This window comes from Myiozetetes cayanensis, unplaced genomic scaffold, assembly GCF_022539395.1.
Source record: "Myiozetetes cayanensis isolate MyiCay16 unplaced genomic scaffold, myiCay2020 scf1, whole genome shotgun sequence".
In the NCBI taxonomy this organism is placed as follows: Eukaryota; Metazoa; Chordata; class Aves; order Passeriformes; family Tyrannidae; genus Myiozetetes; species Myiozetetes cayanensis.
The window spans coordinates 131274550-131296871 of record NW_026086604.1 but is presented as its reverse complement, the minus strand read 5'-3'; the positions used below and the strand labels follow the sequence as shown (position 1 = coordinate 131296871).

At 36.8% G+C, this 22322-nt stretch overlaps 1 protein-coding gene across 7 annotated transcripts in view; it reads right to left on the bottom strand.

Annotated features, from left to right (window-relative positions):
- Nucleotides 1-22322, bottom strand: part of SLC39A12 (solute carrier family 39 member 12) — a 38140-nt gene that overhangs the window by 6317 nt on the left and 9501 nt on the right. For 5 of the 7 annotated variants that reach the window (XM_050325509.1, XM_050325559.1, XM_050325539.1 and 2 more), the window contains 7 exons: nt 21463-21665; nt 17695-17866; nt 14886-15058; nt 12990-13142; nt 9357-9420; nt 5160-5318; nt 3555-3742 (listed from right to left, as the gene is read on the bottom strand). In XM_050325509.1, coding sequence (XP_050181466.1) covers nt 3555-3742; nt 5160-5318; nt 9357-9420; nt 12990-13142; nt 14886-15058; nt 17695-17866; nt 21463-21665 — 1112 coding nt within the window. Of the gene's footprint in view, nt 1-3554; nt 3743-5159; nt 5319-9356; nt 9421-11683; nt 11795-12989; nt 13143-14885; nt 15059-17694; nt 17867-21462; nt 21666-22322 lie in introns of all 7 variants that reach the window. The other 2 variants (XM_050325568.1, XM_050325519.1) reach the window with 2 other exon arrangements.

Genomic DNA, 22322 nt, shown 5'->3' with positions numbered 1-22322 from the left:
CTGTGAAAATGATGCCTCAGGCTCAAATTCTCTTAATATTTTTCTTTATGTCTTATAGACACCAGAAGAAACACTAATGACTCCTAATACTTTCACATCAACTCAGGAAATAAATATAAAGCAATGGCCTGGTGCTGACCTCTGGTTTTGGCTGGGATTTTTTGTCTGCTCCACTCACAGCCTGCACTTGAGTAAAGCTACTGAGTTCCTCTGCTCTTTGGAACCTCTTACAGTAGCTGTAACAGCAGCAGCCACTGGGAGACAGTGGAGTGGTGCTGACCAAGGAGGCTAATGAGTTTTTGCAATGCTTGTCATTTCCTCTGTCGGGGGTGGGGGGGTCTCGGGGGCTGCCTCTTCTGCACTCTTCTACCTCTGTAAGTTGTCATGGGCCCAAAAGAAAACTGTAATGGAAAATCATCCTCCCCTTTAAAGTTTTGCCTGGAAATAACAAGCAAACTCAAACGCCCTGGATCTTCATTACAACTCGGCAGTGGTTTAAAATATGGTAAAGAAACTCATGTAGTTATACTCGAACTGTATTTAAAGATCATCAGAAACTTTTGATCCAAAGCGAGTGCAAACACCTCAAAGTTCTGATGTAAATCAAGATCTGAACTGACAGTTTGTAAATGCCCAGAGCACATGATTTTTGTTGTATATTTAAGCAAAAACTGTTAATTAGGACCTAAGCCTGAATCCAGATTTCCAGTCTAGACATTTGGTCTTTCTTACTTATCCTTATAATAAGTCTATTTTGTCCTCTTCCCCAGTGCCTGAGTGAAGAAGTTCTCCAAACTTTTTCTCCTCCCACTGCAAAATCTACTCTTTTCTCTTATTGCTGTCAGTGACAATTTTTGAGTTACACACATACACAGCAGGTTTCTAAGACAGTTTTCAAAAAGAGTTCTCTTCAGGTAGTGCCCTTCCCATGTCCAATGCTAGTGCCTGCTCCCTCTTTCTAACCTATGTGCATATCATCAACACACAGACCATTTTCACAACCATACCTCGTGTGACATCCCTGCTTATCTGTAAAAACAAAAGATGATTGCTGTCACAATATTAGCCATGGTTCCCCAACTCTTTCTGAACGACAAACTGTGGGGTACAGCAGAGTGAATTTTGTTTAGGAAGCATAAGCCTGTTCAACTGGCAGATGCAAACCACTTCAAAAATGGAGGGAACATAGCACCACATCAACGGACTACTCTATTCTCACTCCAGCTCATGTTATTGTGACCACACAAAAGATAAGAAATAGGAAGCAGCATGCAGAAAGGAGGCATGAGGGGCTCTCAGCCTAAAAAGGAGTTCCACTAAGCTGAGGCATATGGCATGACTGTCGCACTGCAACAGCCCGGTAAATCACTTTAAACACTCCTCCTTTATTTTCAGAGCAAACATCAGGTTTGCATAATTTCTTGGTGAAAAATTATGAAGGATATAAATGCTTTTATCCTTTGTCCTTTTTTTCAACTTTTAAAATGATTGTTCCACCCTGCTTGCTAATGGAGATAGAATGCCATTTGTCAAAATGAAAAGCCTTTAATCAACCACAGAAGTAGTTTTGTGCTAACTTGACTCTGGCAGCAGTCTCACAGTGCTATTTTGTTGATAAACCTCCACTCATACCCCTCAATGTTCCTCAACGCAGAAACCAGCGAGGCTGTTCAGTTTTACTGAACTGCTGCTCTGACAAGCACATGAATATGTGAAATCCCATAAAACAAGTACTGAAAATTACAGTCAAGCTTTGTATTCTGTAAAGTGTTTGTACACCATGGGCAGGAACATTGATGATTGCTGCTTGTAGATGAAAATGCAGCAGAGAATAGAAGCTACTTCTGAGCAGAAAGTTGAAAAATACAAAACTTTTCAGATCTACCAGATCCCACAGCGCTACATGAATAATTTTTTTGAATAAATTAATCCCTGGGATATTTGACACTTCTGACAAACATAGAGGAGCGGACTAAAGAGAACATACAGAGAAATAGATAAAGAGATACAGAGAATATACAGACCCTATTAATAAAAAGTATGAGAGAAATAAGATCCTTCTCTCTCCCTTCTTTCTACTCTTCACATCAAGACCAAGATTATGGTGACAAGCTGAGAACAAGGGAAAACGTGTCTCTGTCTCTGCCTGGAACTGTATTATCTCTTGGGATTTACGGCTGGCACAGTGCTTTGAAGACTCAGGGAAAAACATAGTATTGTTCTAGAAGCTCGTGGATCCCAGATGAATGCTAATCCTACATTGATTGCAAAATACGTCTATATCATTCTTAGCCCTATTAGTACAACCATGCCTACTCAGTAGGTAGGCAGTCTCATTTCCAATTTCTCGGAGTCAGAACAAGCTGCTGCTTGGTACACAGTGTTCTTGTCTGTTATTTACCGCCTCAGTCAGGACTGTTGACACATCCACAATCCTGAGGCAGTTCCCTCTTAAGCTCTTAGGAGCACTTTATGTTCACTTTAGTTACAATAGCAAAAAATAGAATAAATACTACCAAGGTCTAAGGTCAATTATTATAAGTAGGACTTTAAATAGTTTATAATACTGGAATGGAATATCAGGTTTAAAGTATTATGCTTGAAGCTGGTAACTAATATCTCAGGCATAAGGTGGGGGGTGGTAGAGAACACAACTGAGAGACAGTGAGGCTTGGGGAAAACACAGTAATGAAGAGATAATTTTTTTTCTCCCTCTTCATCTAATCACTCAAAATATTTCATCTCTGTTCAGGAGCTTGTAAGCAAGTTTACATCAACACATGATGGTGAAAGACCATGTGACAAAGCTGGGAAGCAATTAAATTCTGCATTGCTACAAGTGTAACAGTTAGCTAACTCTTCAATAAATGACGGGGCCCAAGACATCTGCATGAGCTAGGATGCCTCCACGTCTCTGTACAGTCCTTAGACCTTTCTCCTACTGCATATCTTCACACAATTTTTCTATAGTCAGGTCATTTCTATTGAACTGGAATTAGGAAAAATGTTGGGCAAATATGAAAAAAATGAGGCAATGGGATGGCTTTTGAATTACTTAGGAGCTCATCCAAACCTCTTCAAGACAGAAAAGAAGAGTGCACGATAAGCATCTTTGCATTTTAGTTCAGAAACAGCAAATTCATGTTGAAAGAATGGATGAAAAATATTTAAAGAAAAGGGCACAAAAAAGTAACCAATTTCTTCAGGATTTTAAAAAACCCTGCAGGTTCAAATTAAGTTTTACTAAGTAATTAAAAATATGCTGTTTACCTTTCCCCCTTTAAAAGTCCTTTATGCCTTTCTCATATATTAGCCTCTTAATGACCTTTATTTCACCTTTTCTTTACTAATGACACCAAGCATGAGAATGACATGAAATAAAACCAGATTACTGTTCAAAGTACTGTAGACGCACAGGGCAGACAACATGCTCTTCCCAACAAGCCTATGAACTCTTTTTGTCTCCACATTCATCCACCTGCATTTGTCTGACACTCATCTATAATGTGTGGCTATGCTGAAAGGAAAATATACCCACAGACTGAAGTTCTCACCATTTCTGCTAAAGATAAATACAAGAACATTCCAGCTGTAATAGTAAAAATCCAGTTTTGAATGGATGGGTCAGTTGATAGAGAAAGGCCAATATAAAGTCCTAAGAATGCTGTTAGTGCACTTATAAAATTCATCAGAATTGCAATCTTCGTGGGGAGCCCTGTACTTAGCAGCACAGCAAAATCTCCTGCACAGAGAAAAAGAAAGAAAATTTATTATTTAGCTGATAAACGTATTTGGAAGACTCTTGGTAATAAAACATGAAGGAAAATAATTAAGACATGCATAAAAGATAGTGAATGGCCTAGGGTTGCCTTTAGATTTCTGTAGAATTAGTTATAAACTCATCTTGTATGAAAAAAATACCCAAAAACTCAAAACGACAAAAAAGTAATATTTACTTGTATTTGTTTAGCTGTTCCTAAAGATAGCATATAGTATACAGGAGCAGCTTTCTGTTAGTTCTCGATGTTCCATGACATTTCCAACTTGGATACAAGCAAAAGTGAAGTCACATGCTTTCCCAGAGTTTCTAAATCTTTCTCCACTGGGAACTTACCAGTTCAAAACATGTGGGTATATTTGCAGCATGGTCTTTGAGTGTTTTACAGGTGCTGCAAGTCAGAGTAACCTATGCCAGTCTGATTCTAGTTTGAATTTAATTCCACTGTATAATCTAATCAACTGTAGTGAGTCATACATCAAAATCCCATCACAGATTTTTCTTCTAAAATAAAGGATTTCATAACAGGTCCACGGCATGAGAGTTTAAAAATTCTACTCTGTGATTGTAAAAATGCCACTTTGACACAGGGGCACTACTGCCCAAGAATGAAGAAGGTCTGTCTTTGGAGGTAACTGTTGAGTATTTAAAATTTCTTTGCTATGCAAACAAGAGTTACTAGTTTTACAGGAATCCCCCATTCCATCTTTTTGTTTGGAGAAGTTTTCTACATAGCACATGAAATCTTCAGTTATTTAAGGATGGAAATGAGAATCTGCACTTCTCATCTCAAAATTTCCACTTCATACATGTTCGTCAACACAATGTGAGGAACAGCTTCAGCCATGCTGAAAGTTTTACCACAAGAAGTTAATTGAGGACAATATTCAATAGAACAATCCTCCTGTCCTGTCCACTGGTAAAATAGGTCATATGCTTTCTTTTATTACCTTATTATTCTTGATTAGCAGCAGGAAGGAGGGTAACATGGGGAATATTGAAACTGCTGCATACTGAAAGTCTTGGATAGCCCACTGTATCAGGTACACCCATTACGCACACATGGCTCTTGCTCTCGGCTTGTAATTTTTTATCTCTGTACACGTAAGAATAACAGGTCACCCTTGGCCTGATGTCCTGTACATTTGGGGAAAGTGAGATGGGATGGCATCCAATAATGAGTGCAGAAGCCTCCCCTGGGTTTTGGAAGGGGAAAGAAAGTAGGAGTCTCGCACATTAATGTCATAGTTCGTGATGTTATAACCAAGAAGAATTCCCACCCACAAATATCATATGGGAAAGAACTCTTTGGGAAACCTGAAAATACAAAGCCAATCAGGAAAAATACATATATATATATATATACATATATATTTCTTACCCATTTCATGAGGAATTTCATGGCATAAAATAGCAACAGTCGTTGTCACACCTGTTTCTGTTGAGGATGAGAATGCTGCTCCTATTACCAGGCCATCAGCAAAATTGTGAAGACTGTCACCCACCAGAACCATTATTGCTAACAAGCTGATTTTCTTACCTCAGAAAAGACAAACAAACAAACAAATAAAAAGCCCAGAAGTTTTAACACAGACAGATATTGCAATTTTTGTTATTTACAAATTCTTTGATTTTTGGTGACTTTGCATATAACATTATGAGAAATCATAATAGCCAGAGGAAAACAGTGTTTAACTCCTTTTCCCTTGTTATTATATTTCCTTCAATACATTTGAAACAAAAAGAGTGGGTTGCAGTACAATTCAGAGATGCAAATACCAGGAAGCAACTTCCTTATTCTTACTAGGTCAACTATTAGACAAAAAGTTAGGTTTGAGTCTAGTCTCAGAATGCATCATAAGAGTTTCTATTAACCATTTTTTATTTGTCAAAATTCACACAAGTTTTCCTAGATGTTATTTCTAGATGTTATTTTTCTGAAACTCACAAAATTGCACAGCTATAATGAAGATGAATATTTGGTCTCAGGCAGATGATTGTTTTAATCCTGTAAAGCTTGCTAACACAAAATAATATTTGCAGGGTCTGTTTTTTTATGAGACTGTGTTTCAGTGAAAGATAGAGCTGAAAGACAACAAGCCTCGGCGTTTCACTATTAGTACAGGGTTACAGCATGCTTATTTCCAAAGTTTATTCCAATCAATTAATGGCTGTTATGCTCATAATACTCCTATCTGGAGCACCACTCATGGGTGTAGATTGCTGTTTGCCTTTCCCATTCTGTTCTGTTCTGTGACCTCATTTTAGTGTGGAACAGTATACTGGCTGTTCATGATCAGACATATGACATATGTGGAAAGGTGCTGCTAGGGATGCAAGCACTGAAATCAAGCTAGGGAATTAGGGACAGTCTGTCTAGCCTGTAGCACAGACAGCTGGGTGGCATGCTGAATGAATTCACAGGGAAAGAGTTTATCTCTTCAAGTAGCAACAAGGCTCTATATAGGTTCAATGTCTAAACTTAACAACTCATAATTGGCTTCCCTATCCTGTACTTTGTTTTATTAATTTTATCCACAGTCTCACAAGCAGGACTGCCTAATATTTCTTAGGAAACTCATCCAGCTTCCCTCTATACAGAAGGGACAGAAACTTTGAAAAGGCTTTCTTTCATGCCTGAAGCAGCAGGGTTGTGATTTGGGCCCTAAATATGTATTTTCCTGACTTTTGATGACCCCTCATAGTCATAATATGACAGACTAAGGACCTAAAGTGCAGCTGTACAAAACTGCCTGAATATAGTTATTACAAGGTTTCACTTCACTAATGCTTCTCAGAGATGACTATTTTATACTGACGGGTGAGATGTTTTTCTTACAGAAACTGGCTAGAAATGAAGTCTTCAGACTATTATAAAAAAAAACACACAGCACATAAAAGCTTAACAACCGTATTCAGAAAATCCTCCCTAGTTGCCTGGGAGCTCTGCGGGTTCAGAAGAATTGGCAGGCTTGTTAGATTTTCCTGCCAGCTTACAGAGCCGGACGTGGATGTCCCCAGCTTGCACAGTTCTCTCTAAACACTATGGGCAGTTTATAATCAATAGTGCAGAGCATGAATTACATAGAAATAATAGATTGCTGCACTACATTAAGCCTGTGATTTGTAATAAGTACTAGTAAGGACAAAATTGTGGCCTGTCCTGAGATCTTACTAGTCTGTTTTGTTCAAGTATCTTATTGTTAGGAATATGATGATTACTGGAACTCACTCCAGCATGTTGTATATAATGTAACATAGGGATCAGGTTAGCATTATGGCACAGTTACAGTTGTAATCTTTGTGAACTTACTTGACAGAAACTTAAGATGCATGTATAAACAAATCTGAATGTTTACCTTAATTTACTTTCAGTCTATTTTAAAGCAGCTTTGTTACTGGCAATTATCTCACTGTGTTATATTTCAACAGAAACTATTAACTATAAACTTATTATCTGACCTATTTCTATGAAACCTCTCATTCTTTAAAAATCTGACACTTATTTTTTATTTTTTTTTCTGCTTAACTAGGGATAACTTTCTGCAGAACTCATAGCAAATTCTATTCCATAATTTTCATAAAAACCCAGAACTAATGGGTGCAGGACTTTGATCATAGATTACACTTTTAAAGTTTTGAATAAGAGTTTAAAGCAAACATTGATCCATAAATAGATCTTTATTCAATGTTTCAATGCCTCACACTGAAAAAATATTTCTAGTAAATGTAAACTGTCACTGAGTATACCAAATATAAAATGCTACTGTTTGGTCTTTTCAGATATTGACAGAATAAGTGTGGATAAATGAGAAGAGGGCCTGTGAGACATCATTCTCTTCAGCAAGCTTCTTGCTTTTTGAGTCACTGGCTATCTAAGGTGACTGACTCCTTTTTCAGTCCTACTTGATACACATTTAGAGTGAAGCCTCCCAGTGGAGGAAATGTCGGTCTCCTGTCTTAAAGCTGCAGATTCCATTCAGTTTTGGGGAAAAAGCACTCAAAAGTTTAGCTCAGTACCAAGATACCCAAGTATGTTTATGCACTTAGCCATTTAAAAGAACTCTAACAATACAAACTTTTTACAGAATCACTGAATAGGCTGAGTCGGAAGGGACCCACAAAGATCTTTGAGTTCAACTCCTGGCCCTGCACAGGACTATTCCCAAAAGTCCCACCATGTGCCCAAGAGTATTGTCCAAATGCTTCTTGAATTCTGTCAGGCTTGGTGCTGTGACCACTGCCCTGGGTAGCCTGTTCCAGTGCCCAGCCACCCTCTGGGTGAAAAAATTTTTCTCAGATCCAACCTAAACCTTTCCAGACATAACTTCAGGCAGTTCAGGTCTTGTTACTGCTCAGCGAAGAGATCAGTATCTGCTGAAATTATGCATTCACAAAAAAACCCAAACCCAAACAAAACAAAACTCAAACCCAAACAAAACAAACCTCAAAATATCCCCCCCTTCCCTACTGAGGTTTCACTTACTGATTTCTAATATGGAGGTAAGACTGAGGTATCAGGGTAAAATGATACCAAACAAAGAAGATTACTGAGGAACTATCACAGAGTTAGCTACTTGGAACAGATAAGATTGAGATCGCCAGAAATTGGCTTGTGTTTAGCACATAATGATGATTCGACTAAATGGAAATATCTAGATATAGAGTGTTAACTATGTATTCACACTCAAAGTGGCACTGGATCGTGTACTACTGGAGAGTCGAGATTTAAGAAATGAAAATCCAGATTTCCAATGTCTCAGAGATGGAAATTAAGTCCACAAGAACAGAGGAGAACATTAAAAACCTAGAAGATACTGACATCATTAAATAAATGACATTGATGACCTGAGATCTGAGATCACAAAATTAAGGGGAGCTGATTATAGTAAATAAACTGATTTCCAATAAAATATTATTCCCTCAGGCAAATGACTGCAACTCTACTGAATTTACCGAGGTCACAAGGTACAGTCAAAGGCAGAATTTTACTTATGCTCTATTTTCTGGTTTTTTTGTTTTTTTTTTTATTAAGCAGCAACAAACACAGAAGACAGGTATTATCTGAAGCTGTTTGAAGAAAACAGATTATACTAAAACTGAGAGGCATCATGAGCCTGTAATTCCACACCTGTAGTAAATCATTACTGGTTTAAAGAGGATATTGCTTTACTGTGTAAGAGAAGAAGTAAGCAGAATTATATTAGTATAGTGAGCCAACAAAGCAATCATTTCACCACCTTCAGAAATAAAAGCCTGAGCTAAGTTTTACAATTATAAAAATCTGTTTTGTATTAATTTTTGTATGTTTCCCTTTAAGCAAAGGCTTTAGAAAAATAGATTGCAAGAGTGAGACAACAAAAACTAAAGCAAGGACAGTATAAGGCTAACTTCACAATTACAGGGCTGGCAGCTGAGAAGGTCTTTAAGCAGAGATTAAATTATGTAGCCAGGCACCATCAGATGCGGTGACGTAGCACATAGCACACACAGAGCTAAGCCAGCTTCACACTTTCAATTCCATCTTAGGTCTGAAGTACTTTCCTGTTACTTGTCTTGTGTTTTTATTGACACTAACTTTTTTTGTTGATCGCCTTGCTCTCCGGAGGATCTTCAGCAGATTCAGAATCTTCTGGGCTTCTCTAGTTAAAAGCAAAGATAATGGATCAGTGTTAAAGGGCTCTTCCAATTGCTGCTATAAATACTGGAAAATATCAACTAAGTTCAAGCTATTTGAATAAAAGTCAAGTGTTATTTGCACAGAATTAGAATAATTTATTGACCACTGGAAGTGTGATTGGTACTGCAGAAACACATGAGAAAGAAATCTCCCTGGCCCAGAAAAGGTTACAGTCTCATTCAGGTAGGAAGATATTTATAAGCACTGTGGTAGTCCAAGAAAACTATATATCTGCTTGAATACCTACAAATCTGAGCCAAATGCAAGACTAAAAAGGAGACTATAATTTAAATTATACATTTTGAATTTGTCATGACTAGAACTGTGGTTTCCTGATGGAGAAAGTGTCCATAGGATTTCCAAGGAAAAATAGGTAGAATTGCTTTGGCATTCTTGTTCCTCATGACAACAAACACAAGACTAAGAAAGATGATCATAGGTAGGTTTCACCCCCTTTCAAAATATAGGGGGTTTTCTTCGGTGTGGTGCAGCCTCCAGTGCCCTGACTCTTGTCTTTTATCTGGACTTTGTCTCAGCACTAGGCATCACTGGCTGGGCATAGCAGCACATGAGTACACTTTACTACAAGGAGTGACATTTACCCTTATTTCAAGTGAAGAAAGAGGCAGTATCTTCATCCTTATCCTAGAGAGTTAATTTGGTGCATTTGCCCCAATGTTTAATTAACAGATATTGCAACTGTGGGGAGAGAAGGGAGAACATGAGTAATCTCTCACTCTCCCTACCTCCCTGGGACTTTGTTTTCTGACTAGAGAAATTATTAGAATTTCATGTGAGGGAGAGAGAACTTGTTTGCTTGAAACTAGAAAAACTAAATTTATAATTGCCCTTTTTTTTTTTCCCTAGAAAATATACCTATTATGGTAGCCACTGAAGAGTCAAAAACAGCACAAGAGTTCTGTGTTAGAGACAGCAGCTACCACTCCAAAAACTGTAGCAGAGATGTATGTTGACTAGAAAATAGAATATGTTAATTGGCTGGTATTAGCTTGCTTGTGATGTGGGATATGTGCTGTAGAAGTATGAAGAGAAAAGGAGAAAGAATGTTTTTCAAATTCGGCATTTTAAATGAAAAATAAAACTTTAATTCCTGTGATTACAGTCAGTCATATGAATTCCAGTAATTGTTGCACTTCTCCTATAATATTTATTCACATGCCACTTCTTTGAACTCTGAGTCAAAACTGCAAGACTAATCACTGACCTGAAAGATTTATAAGTTTTTCTTAGTCAACTAGTGTTTGTCTTAGTATTACTCACATGATTCTGAAAAATTGGCTGCTCTTGTGTAAACCAGCTAAGCCAGGATAATTCATGTGATCTATACAGAACTTTGGGGGGATCTTGCAGCTGAGTGGAATGACATGATCATTTATTATCATAAACAAGAAGCTATGATGTGGCTCACAAATTAGTAAACATGTTTCACTGATCTGTTTGCTCTGTTTTCAATTGAGAGTTTCCCAACTGTGTTTTAAAGACTAGCAGTGACTCATGAGACTCTTGCCCATCACAACTAAATTAGTAAAATGGAGTTCACATTATGGATCTCTGATTTAAATAACCTGTGTACATAGATACTGCATATAAACTGAGGAGATTTGTTGGAAAAAAAAAGAGAAAACTGGTAAAGAGTTATGAGTCAATGTAGTTTGCAAGGATTTGTCTGTCCGGATACCATCTACAGGCCAATGTAAAACTGTGTAACTTTTTATAGGTGAGCACCATTCCCATATATCCAACTTGCTTATGCTACCGCTCAAATCTGTGGGGAAAATACCCAAGAACAGTTCAAGATTTAATCTATTCACTAATTATGCACTGAACTCTCACTGCAGAAAATCCTGAAGTTTTTCCCTGGAAGAATCTGGCTTTACATATAATCAATTTTTTAAAAGAAGGGAGGAGGAAAATCTGAAAGAATTTTATCAACAAACTGTAGTACAGGAAGTGAATTGTTATATCAATGTGATACACACTTAAGAAAAGTTATTGTAAAATATCTGCACTTGAAATCCCTGTAAAAGCTCATTATAGACTCCAAAATCTAGAGATTCCTAAAAATCATGTAATGTAATAAACAACAAATCAATAGAGAATGAAAAATATTACTGATTTATTACATTAATTTGGTTCATTTTTTTTTTTAGGAATAGAGAAAGAAGAACATGAAATCAGGGAAGTATGTCATATCAGTAACCTACCAACTGTATGGTTGAAGTAGATTTGCCTCTGCCTGAATGTTCATTTAATTCAGATTCCACTGGAAGATCATGGGAATGTCCCCAGTGCCCATTAACTAAAGAAAGGCCCTGCTGAATGAAGATGCTTTGCAATTAGTTCTGAAACCCATAAACACAGGTGCAGCATTCCTCAGCCTTTTGTGAAAATTTAGCATTTTTAAGAATTAATTTTTCAAAACAAAATCTAAAAAGATTGTTGACTGGCATCAACTATTTCCTGGTGCTTATTTTCTTAAAAAACCCTGAAAAGTGAATCAGATAAATAAGTGACAACCATACTGGTGTAATAAAACTTAATTTGTTTTAAAAATCAAATTAAAATTTGAAGCTGAGATGGATATAAAAACTAACTCTGAGAATTAATCTGGTTCTCAGTAGAAAAAGTGAAAAAAAAATGTGTGATAAGGATAAAGCCCTTCTTCCATATAAGTAACAAAAAGACCTCCTTTTCTACCACAAAACTAAAACATCACCAGCATAAAAATATTCTCATTCTATTAATCTCACACAATATTCTTATGGCTGACTCAAAGATAGTGGGAATAGGGACTCATTGCTGCATATCTAAGTCAGGCCATTCTTTGCACACTCTATAAAACAGAACAAGCAAAGGTTTAGCCTTCTTAAGTTACATTAAGATTGTGTCTCATGCTGAGAAACCTAATGAGCCATCACATTTTGTGTTACATTATCTCCTCATGCATAATCATATTTTCAGGCTCCATCCACACTGAAATAAAGTAATAGAATTACTATAAACATGGCAGTGAGCAAGGAGTAAGTATTAATATAACAGATTGGGTCCTGCTGACTGCAACATACATATTAGATTTTCAAAGCGTTGAGATCAAAGACAATTTGAAAATTTAAAGATATAATTCTTGAAAATGTCTTCTGCTTACATCTATGTCTTTCTCCGTTTCAAACAGGGCCTACAGTAAACAACTGTCATTGCTATTTCACATGGATACATAATTTTCACCTGCTCCAATGTGAGTCACAAAATGCATGCTTGTGGAACACATTCGATTAACTGTTCCCTTCTTGAGTTATAAATATATTGAACACATTCATGTAGCATGCACAGTCCATAGAGCAAAGCAAAGTAGAAATTGAAGGTCAGTCTGCAGGAGCACTTAGGAAAGCAATTATCAATGCTTCATTTATCTCACACAAATAATAATTATTTTCCACAATCATTTTAACATTCTGTGCACTGTAAAGTCTCAAAAGATATTTTTAAAGGATAAATTGTAGAAAGCTTTACCTGTTCACGTGGTGTTACTAAAAGAAAGAAACACTTTTCTATCAGAAAAAATCCATGAATTCCTCCAATTATTCCCAAAAGTTTCCAAATATATTCTTTTCCCTCATAGAAATGTTCTATGTCTTGTGCTTCATGTTTATGTAAACCTAGAGTCTAAAATAAAACAGAGTTAAAAAAAATGAAATGACAATGTTTTAATTTTTGCAAGAGCAAGCCACCATGTGTTAATTCAATTTATTATCAAAATTTTCTTTCCACAGTTCTTTCAAATTTAAATTGTGTTTTGAGCTAATCCTCTGAATAGTAGATAATGAAATTAATTATTAGCAGACTCTGCTATACTTCCTCATCTCTCAGTGGTGGAAGTAACATTATGTTTTATGAAATTGCCCTTTAAGTATGTGTGTGTATATATATACATACACACATTTATATATCTCTCATTTGTAGTAAATTGGTCTATAAACTCTATGAAAAATTACTTGCATCATCTTAATATGTAAGCTTCATATTGAAAATAGACAAGGAGCTACTGGAGAGGGTCCAGCAGAGGGCCACAAAGATGATAAGGGGTCAGGAGTATCTCTCTTATGAGGTGAGACTGGGGGAGATGGGCCTCTTTAATCTAGAGAAGATTAAGAGAGGATTTCATCAATTCATACAAATATCTCAAAGGCTGGCGCCAAGAGATGGTGCCAGACTCCTTTCAGTGGTGCCCAGCAATAGGACAAGGAGTAATGGCCATCAACTAAAACGCAAGAAGCTCCACATCAACACGAGTAAGAACTCCTTTACACTGAGGTGGCAGAGCACTGGAACAGGCTGCCTGGGGAGGTTGTGCAGTCTCCCTCTCTGGAGACATTCAAAACCCACTTGTCATCTGAGATCCTGTGTCATCTGCTCTAGGTGACCCTGCCTTGGCAGGAGGTTGGACTAGGTGATCTGCAGAGGTCCCTTCCAACCCTAACTAGTCTGTGATTCTGTGAAAACAATGCATAAATGAATTAATGCATAACTAATGCATAAATCCATTTCTGCTGGTGGGTGTACTTCCATTTTAACCCCAGTGGCACAGCACGGCAGCCCTCCCTCTGCTCTGAAAGTGAGCTCTTTAAAGACTACTGGGGACATCACTTAAAACTGGTGAAGGAGAATACTTTCACACTCCAAAGGTATTTCTAAAATAAATGCATTTGTCTGACATTCACTGAGAATTGCCTGCCTTAAACAATTCTCCCAGTATTGCTTCCAGAGACAATGCATTGAGTACAAAGAATATTTTGACCAGAATCTCAAGTGAAGCTGTGAAGCTCTCTTTCTACAACCACTAGAATTCTACTCATAACATCTGTGTCGTATCAGAGGAGACTCAGTCAAAAGTAAATGAATACACAATGGAAAATTTGGTTCTGTTTTGCATGTTATCTTGTTTTTAAAATTTATTTTATGAATTTAGGACAAGATCATAGCACAAATTTTATTACACTTCTAGGCTGACAGCTCTTGGTTCCCTGGAAAAACATGTGGAGGGGACTGTGGATGCTTCCAAAAAATTTCTCTTGAAACATGTTACAGAATATGCCTCATGAAAGAAATTAATACACATCTAGAAACTTGGCTTGCACAGGACTTGTGGGGTTTCTGAAAAGTTTGTTTTGAAAATAGGAACCCTATTTTCTTTGATTTCATCATTCACAGATTTCAGCTCCTTACTACTTGTAACCTCTCTCTGAACTACAGAGTGCAAATGTAACTGGAGTGCTGGGTAGGTTTCATGGGAAGCTTTATTTCTAAACAGATGAGCATTATCCAGGTTTAAATAAAACTTTTCTGTGCGTGCATGCACACATGCATATGTGTCAACATTTTAAAATCACTGAAGTGTCTATTACTTACCTGAGGAATAAGATGTAGCAATGCATCTCCAGAAAGGGTTCCAACAGCCAGACCGACAAACAGCTGTAAAATGAGTGTATAGATTTCTTGACAGGAGTTAAATAAAATGAGAGTTGTACCAAACATAGATCCAATAGTAATAAGTAAAACAGCAACAGTGCTGTAACCATATTCTGTAGGGGAAAACAAATGAAACAAAACAAGGGCACCTTTAATCATCCAGTATTTGTGTTTGAGTATTTGGTTTGTATTTGTAATTGGTTTTGAGGGTATGTTTTGACACCTCTATGCACAAGCACACGGGAGAAGTGATTCATTGTCTGGTTTCAGCTGGGATTGAGTTAATTTTCCTAGAAGCTGGTACAGTGCAGTGTTTTAGATTCAATATGAGAAAATGTTGATAACCCACTGATGATTTGGTTGTTGCTAAGTAGTGCTTACCCTGAGTCAAGGCTTTTTCAGTGTCTCATGCTCTGCTAGTGTGGAGGAGCAGAAGAAGCTGGGGGAAGCACAGCCAGGACAACTGACCTGAACTGGCCATTCCACACCACAGAATGTCATGCCCAGTATATAAACTGGGGGAGTTGGCTGGGAGGGGATGATTGCTGCCCAGGGATGGGCTGGGCATCAATCAACAGGTGGTGAACAATTGTGTCGTGCATCACTTGTTTCTCTTGGGTTTTATTGCTCTCTATTTTTTTGTAAACAAACCAAGGTGTAAAATCTCAAATGGATGTAACAATCTAATTTAGGTTGTAAGCATAAACATTTTGGTCCAAATTACATTACAAATCTGCTGTGGACAGACATCCCTTCAGTTACCACATCAGGACCACCAACTCATTTTTCTCAGGTTACTTGGATATTTTTTGATGGTTACTCTGATTTTTTTTTCAGTGTTACATGCCACTCACACCTCCAACCTTTTGCACAACATAAATCCTGATTAATCTGTATGAAATCTTATGGTGGAGGTAAAACAGTGAAGAGAAACACACATAAAGGAACTAATGCCAAAATATTCAAAACTGTCAATGTTTCTCATGTTAAAAGCACTGCAAGTGCTCAGCACCTCATAAAATCAGACAGTAAATTTCACAGACTGCAAATCCAAATACAGGGGATAGTAGATATTTATGGAAGGTCAGGCCTTAGTGACAGTCAAAAAAGCACAGCTTGTCAGTAAAATAGAACTGAGAATATAATTAATCAGCCCATGCTCAGGTCACTAGGTCACACATAGGTCAAACATGTAGTCCTTTATCTGTATCAAGACAGCAAAAGTGTTCCTGTGGTCATAGAAACCTTCCTTTGTCAAAAAGCAGAGGAAAAGGGCTGCAAAAAGGGGTGTTATTAATTCCATTCTGTACTTGAATAGTTCCGTTTTTCTCATCTCTCACATTTATGAGACCACTAAAATATCATTGATTAAGCTGATGGCTTTAGACTTGGAAGGATCCAACTTAACAGTGAATTTTTAATTAACCTTGCATTTGACCTGGTTAAATTCCTTTCTTTTCTTTCTTTCTCCCTTGATTCCTGATCTGAAAAATTGTCATATCTGTGTAGCATAGAAAAGATCAAAGCAGTAAAGATTGCAAAGTGTTCAGGTAATAAGAAAAGCGAATTCATTAGGAAGGACTGCTGCCTATTGAAGACGCACAATGATTTTTCCTATTCTGTATGGTTTTTTCTCCTATAACCATTATTGGGATATCCATGAGAGTCCTTCCATGCTTTTTTTAATTTATATGCTGTTCCATATGGATTATTGGCCAGCAGGATGCAGGGAAAGTTTAATAGCTCCTAAAAGACGTAGGTATTGGAAACATTGATTTGTAGCCTAAAAAAGTGCTGCTCTAGATGCAGGTGATTATGGTTATATACCCTTTCCTTTTTGCTCATTCCTGACTACTAAATGCTCCACCATAATTAATGTCCCCTGTAATACACCAGCACACCTTGGTTTGTAATGACTTCCCAGATATCGGTGGTTTAAAGTAAAAAAAACAAAGAAACCAAAAAAACAAAAACCCAACACATTAAGAAGCCCTTAGGTCATATCAGATTTAGATTTTTTTTTTTATAAGGTAGAGTGAGGATTGGTTACAGGAGAAGTGGAATCAACAGAACAGATGAGGCAGAAATCACTGGAAGCAGTGATATGTGAGGGCTAAAACTGTGACTGGAAACAATTTGATTATACTCTCAGTTCTTGTTCCAGCTCCATCACACAAGTCCTGCTGCCCTGTTACTCTTCTTCTGGATGTTTTCCTCCCCACAGAAACCTTCTCAAAGCTTCTCTGCTGTTAACTATCACAAGCTGAAAACCCAGTAACATTCATGCAGAACTTGTCCATATCAGGTAGTTGCCACATCACGGTATAAAATGCCAGGCAATGTAACCTTGAGGCTATATGTGTAAGCAGTGCAATGATTCTAATATAAACCTGGAGAAAATTTCACAAAGTAAGTCCTTACTGCCCTGCAACCCACAGATAAGGACCTGTTATGGCCCACCTGCTGCCAACATCAAGCAGACCTCAAATGGGAAGAATAAAGCTTAAAACTTTACATAATGAGATAGATTCCATCTAATATAAAATTAAGACCATTGAATCCCCTCACTTTTTGATATAGTACTACTATCTGAGTTGTATGCTACGAATTTATAAAGTGCATAAATTACAGAGTGCATAAATCTTCTCATGTTTTGGTTTATTAATGAATAAAATGTCTCCAGAAGTTAAGTCCCTGCACCTCTTTATCCAGATTTAAGCAGTATTTTGTTAATAACAACATAACTCACTTTCCACAGTTGTTGGTGGTAACCTTTTCTGCTTGAAGTCAGGAAGCTGACATGAACAACTTAAAAGTTGCTGAATGATAGCTGGACTGATTTGCTTGAAGTGATCCTTGGAAATGGAGGAAGAACCATTTTTCAAAAATATCTTCACAAGCTCATTGGCAGAGAAACAAACCTTTGTAGAAGAGTATACAGAGTTACTGAATGTGAATGTTGAGGTTAAATATGGAATCTTAGAAGAACACAAGGTTGTATAACCTAGAAAAAACTTGAGGTTTATATAGTCTTTTTTTTTATTAAATTAGTTAAATTATTTTAATTTATTCCAATTTTTTTCCAATTAAACTTGATACTACTATATATTTCAGAAAGACCGGAATCTTTGGGATGCAACAGGACAATATCTATGGAAGCTGATTAATACCATAAGGATCTGACAAAATAATATCTCTCAACATTTTATCATTATATGTGCTAAATATTTTACAGAATATCCCAGAACATGCTGAGTTGGAAGGGACCCACAAGGATCATTAAGTCCAACCCTTAGCCCTGCATAGGATCATCCCCAAGAGTCACACCATGTGCCTGAGAGTATCATTCAAACACTTGTTGAACTCTGTCACCCTTGGTGCTGTGACCACTTCCCTGGGGAGCCTGTTCCAGTGCCCAACCATCCTCTTTTTAATGCTAACACAAATTATATTCTTAGTCATTAATGTAAAACTTCATTGTTTGCAATAATAGTGCTATTAATATAAGATACTACATCAGAAGAAATACTTAGATTTGTCCTTGTGCTGGATCTTCAGTAAGATATGGAAATAAATTGGAATTTTTTTAATTCTTTAAATAATGACATGTCACTTAAGGCCAGCAAACTAGATGTTACATAGCCTAAATCTGGTCTAAAGATTGCTTAATAACTGTATTATCAGAGGTACTTCAGAATTCCAACTACTTTTTGTTCCTATTAGGAACACGTCTTTGTTAAAAGAAGGAACTTTTCTTGGGAACCTTTATATTTCAACAAATTTTCATGAAGAATTGCTTTTCCATCTCCAGGATGAAACTTCTAGAAAAACCATGACCAGTTAGCGATAGAATACACTTCTAGTGGAAATTTCTGTAAATGCTTTTAAAGAGAAGGAATCCAGATCAAATATGTTATCTTACTTAGAGGAATAATCTTCATTTCTTAATGTCATCTGATGAGCTGTGATTCAATTTAAAAAAATATCTTTTTCTTTCATTTAAATTGGTCTACATCTGAGAATCAAGGGATTCCTAAATACTTTTTCCTAATCACTGAAGCTTAAGCTTCTTTTGAAATAAAATTGCTGTTTAAATGAATTTTAAAAAAAGTTTAGTTACTTTTAAGTAACCCAGTTAAAACCCAACACCGTCCTGCTGTTGCTCATCCGTTAGTGAAGTAAAATATGCCATGAAGTTCACTAAGAAGCTGAAGGAATTGAGCGCTGATAAATTTATTTTGAAAACCACATTCAAGTCTTCAGGATAAGAGAAGATTTTGCCACCTGGACCTACTGTGTTCTGCCTTCAAGCCAAAGGAGACCATGAAGACAATTCAAGAGTTACCATACTGGAAAAGACCTTAATTTTTCCTATTCTAGGCAGAATTTTTGACGCTGGAAGTAGGAAACACCAACATCTGGTATCAAGTTGGTGGCTATCAAGTCGTTGGTTGATTACAAGCAGCATTGCTGAGCAGTCAGAACATGAATGATACTATTTAACACCTTCACCAACAACTTGAGTGATGGAACAGACTGCACCAGGTAGCACTGACAGGTGAAATCCAACTGGACAATTAGTTGAAATGCTGACTGGCATGGTTGCTATTTAGAGGGATCTTGACAAGCCAAAGAAATGGACTGACAAGAACTTCATGATGATCAGCCAAGACAAATGTGCTTCAAACAGAATAACCCCATGCGTCAATGAAGGCTGGGGAAAACAGACCAGAAGGAAGGTGGGTTTATAGATAAAAGCCCTGGGGTAGGTTCTGATGGATGACTTGAACGTGAGCCACCGGTGTGCCCTGGTGGCAATGACCACCGAATGCACCCTGGGGTGCATGAAATGTCCCTGGGGGACACCAGTAGTGACCGGCCACCAACTGGATGCAGCAACGTTCACCATCACTTGCAAGTCCCAGCCTTTTAAGCTTTTTAACTTAAGGAGGCAGAGCACTAAGACAACATTAGTAAAGCAACTATGTGTGTGCTCCTGGAGAGTGAAACTAAAGAAACAAGTAAATAAAATTTGCATATTTTCATGTGAAAAACTAGATGGATGGATGATTTTGGTTTGCAAAATCCATGTTTTTTTAATGAGAAATAGTAAAGGCATGTGAATATTGTGACATAGTTTAATGGAATTCAAGATCATTTGTCTTATTAGATCACCTGCTACTTTCTTGTTTTATACACATTTTAAATGTAGAGACAGTGATGACTTAAAAAGAAAGCAGTGGCATTTTTCCCATGATAATGTTTCAAATAATGACTCCTATCTGAAAATTAAATTACAGGTCTTAATGTAGTTAGCAAACACAAGTCATAAATCAGTAAATTTCTTGTATGTAGCAGAATCTGTTACTAATGGAGCACAATCACTATGATAAGTGCAGAAAACATGGGACAAAATTAGCAACACAACAGTGAAACACAAAGTGTTCTAATGAAATATGTCAAGGAATATAGACATAGCTAGAAAGAAGAGGAATGGAAAAAAATAGAGAAACTAGGAATTAATACAGAAGAGCAATTATCTTCTCTCCAGATGTTTCTTAGTGATTTCTTCTTCATATATTTGGCTCTCAGTTGACTACTCAGATAACTCCACTAGATACTTATCTTTTGAGCTACAGTCAAGCTCAGAAGTTCAAGAAATCAAAAACTGAGCTTCACAAATTCTCCTATTACTGGAGAACAATTTTACTTCTTTTACAGACAGTGCCATAACTGATTTCTGTCCTTCCTAATTTAAAATTTATATGAAACATATTTAAAATGACCTTAATTAAAAGTTATTTTGAGACCTCATTAAAAGCCTCATCATGATGATCAACATGATTCTCTTTCGTGGTCAGCAGGAAATAAAGAAATCTATTGATAGATTATGCATTTCAGATTCAATAAAACTACACAGATAAATATTTATCTGAATGGCAATTTGTCTCAGTTCCACATCATATAATGACCACACAGCAAAAGTCAATTGCACATCACTCATTCTCCCAAATGAAGAATAAACATTGTCACTGAGTTAGTGTAAATTGTAAAAACCTGAAATTAATAGAAACATGTCCTTTGAAGTATATATTAAAAGAAGCCTTTCAAAAGGAACTTTCATAGAAACCTTAATTTACCTTGTTTTCCTTAGTACAAAACAACCCTTCCTTCTACCAGGTCATTTTTAGGGACCCTAGAAGCTCTGTGACGTAAGAGCACAAGAAATCTCTAATAACACAGTCATTTGTGTCTTAAAAACCCACCTGATTCCAGGTAACACCAGCTATTCTGTTAGCCCTTCCCAGCTACTTTAATCATCCAGTCAACATCCATAAAGTTTTTCCCCCAACTAATATTTAAAAAAATATAACTATTTAAAAATATATTTCCATCAGTATCGACGTCACTTTTTGAAACTCATACATTTTACCTCAGAAATTATGTACTGTTTGCAAAACAATTTGAGGTTTGAAATTCTGTGACCAATACTATAATAACAGAAAAATAAATTAACCTGGTCCCAATCTGTGTTCCTTTCATGATCTTCAAAATAACCTTTCAGAGAGTCTCCTTTTGTATGGTTTCCTTTGAATGGAGTATTTTTTCTTCCAGAATCTCTGGTTGCCATACTGTAACGTCTTCTTTTGTGACTATGGAATTGTCCATTTACAGTGCAGGTCTTTTTGGCTGTAAGCACATTTAGTAGTTGTTCTAGTTCTAGTAATTCATTAGAAAACAGATATGTTACCATGGGAAAATACACATTTAGAAGATAAAACCAAAAATAATTATTAAAGTTTTGTTAGCTATAACATTAGTTCAATTCCTTATTAATACTGTTTTCTCAGTTTGGTACTGGAGGCAACTTTAACAACTCTAGAAGTTCAAGACACCTAGATACTCAGCCTTTCCTGTTTTACATACTCCACTCCAGATGTTTTGCCTATGACTGTCTCAGAAGAAAACAGATGGGACTGAAAGGCAATTCATTTTTCATTTAATCATCAATCTCTTACAAAGTTGTCTAGTTATTGCTAAAGAACTTCACTGTTCTTAAAATTTTCCTGTGTAAATGGAACCCCACACTTAGTCATCATGTCCAGATCAGATCAGAATACAGATCCTTTATAGGGTGTTGTGACATCAATCTTCAGGACACTGTGCTGCTCTTGCATTTCAGAAGTGGAACACAGGACAGCAGATTTTCTATCTCCTTTGGTTAATCAAGAAATATGCCTGCTCATAGCACTGAAATAGGAAGGAGGGAGTCAGGATCCCTAATCCAAACATGAGATAATGCAGGGATGAACCCCATGACAGCTTGAGTGCAAGGGGTGCTTCTGCTGATGAAATGCTTGGTTATTTGAGGGGGTA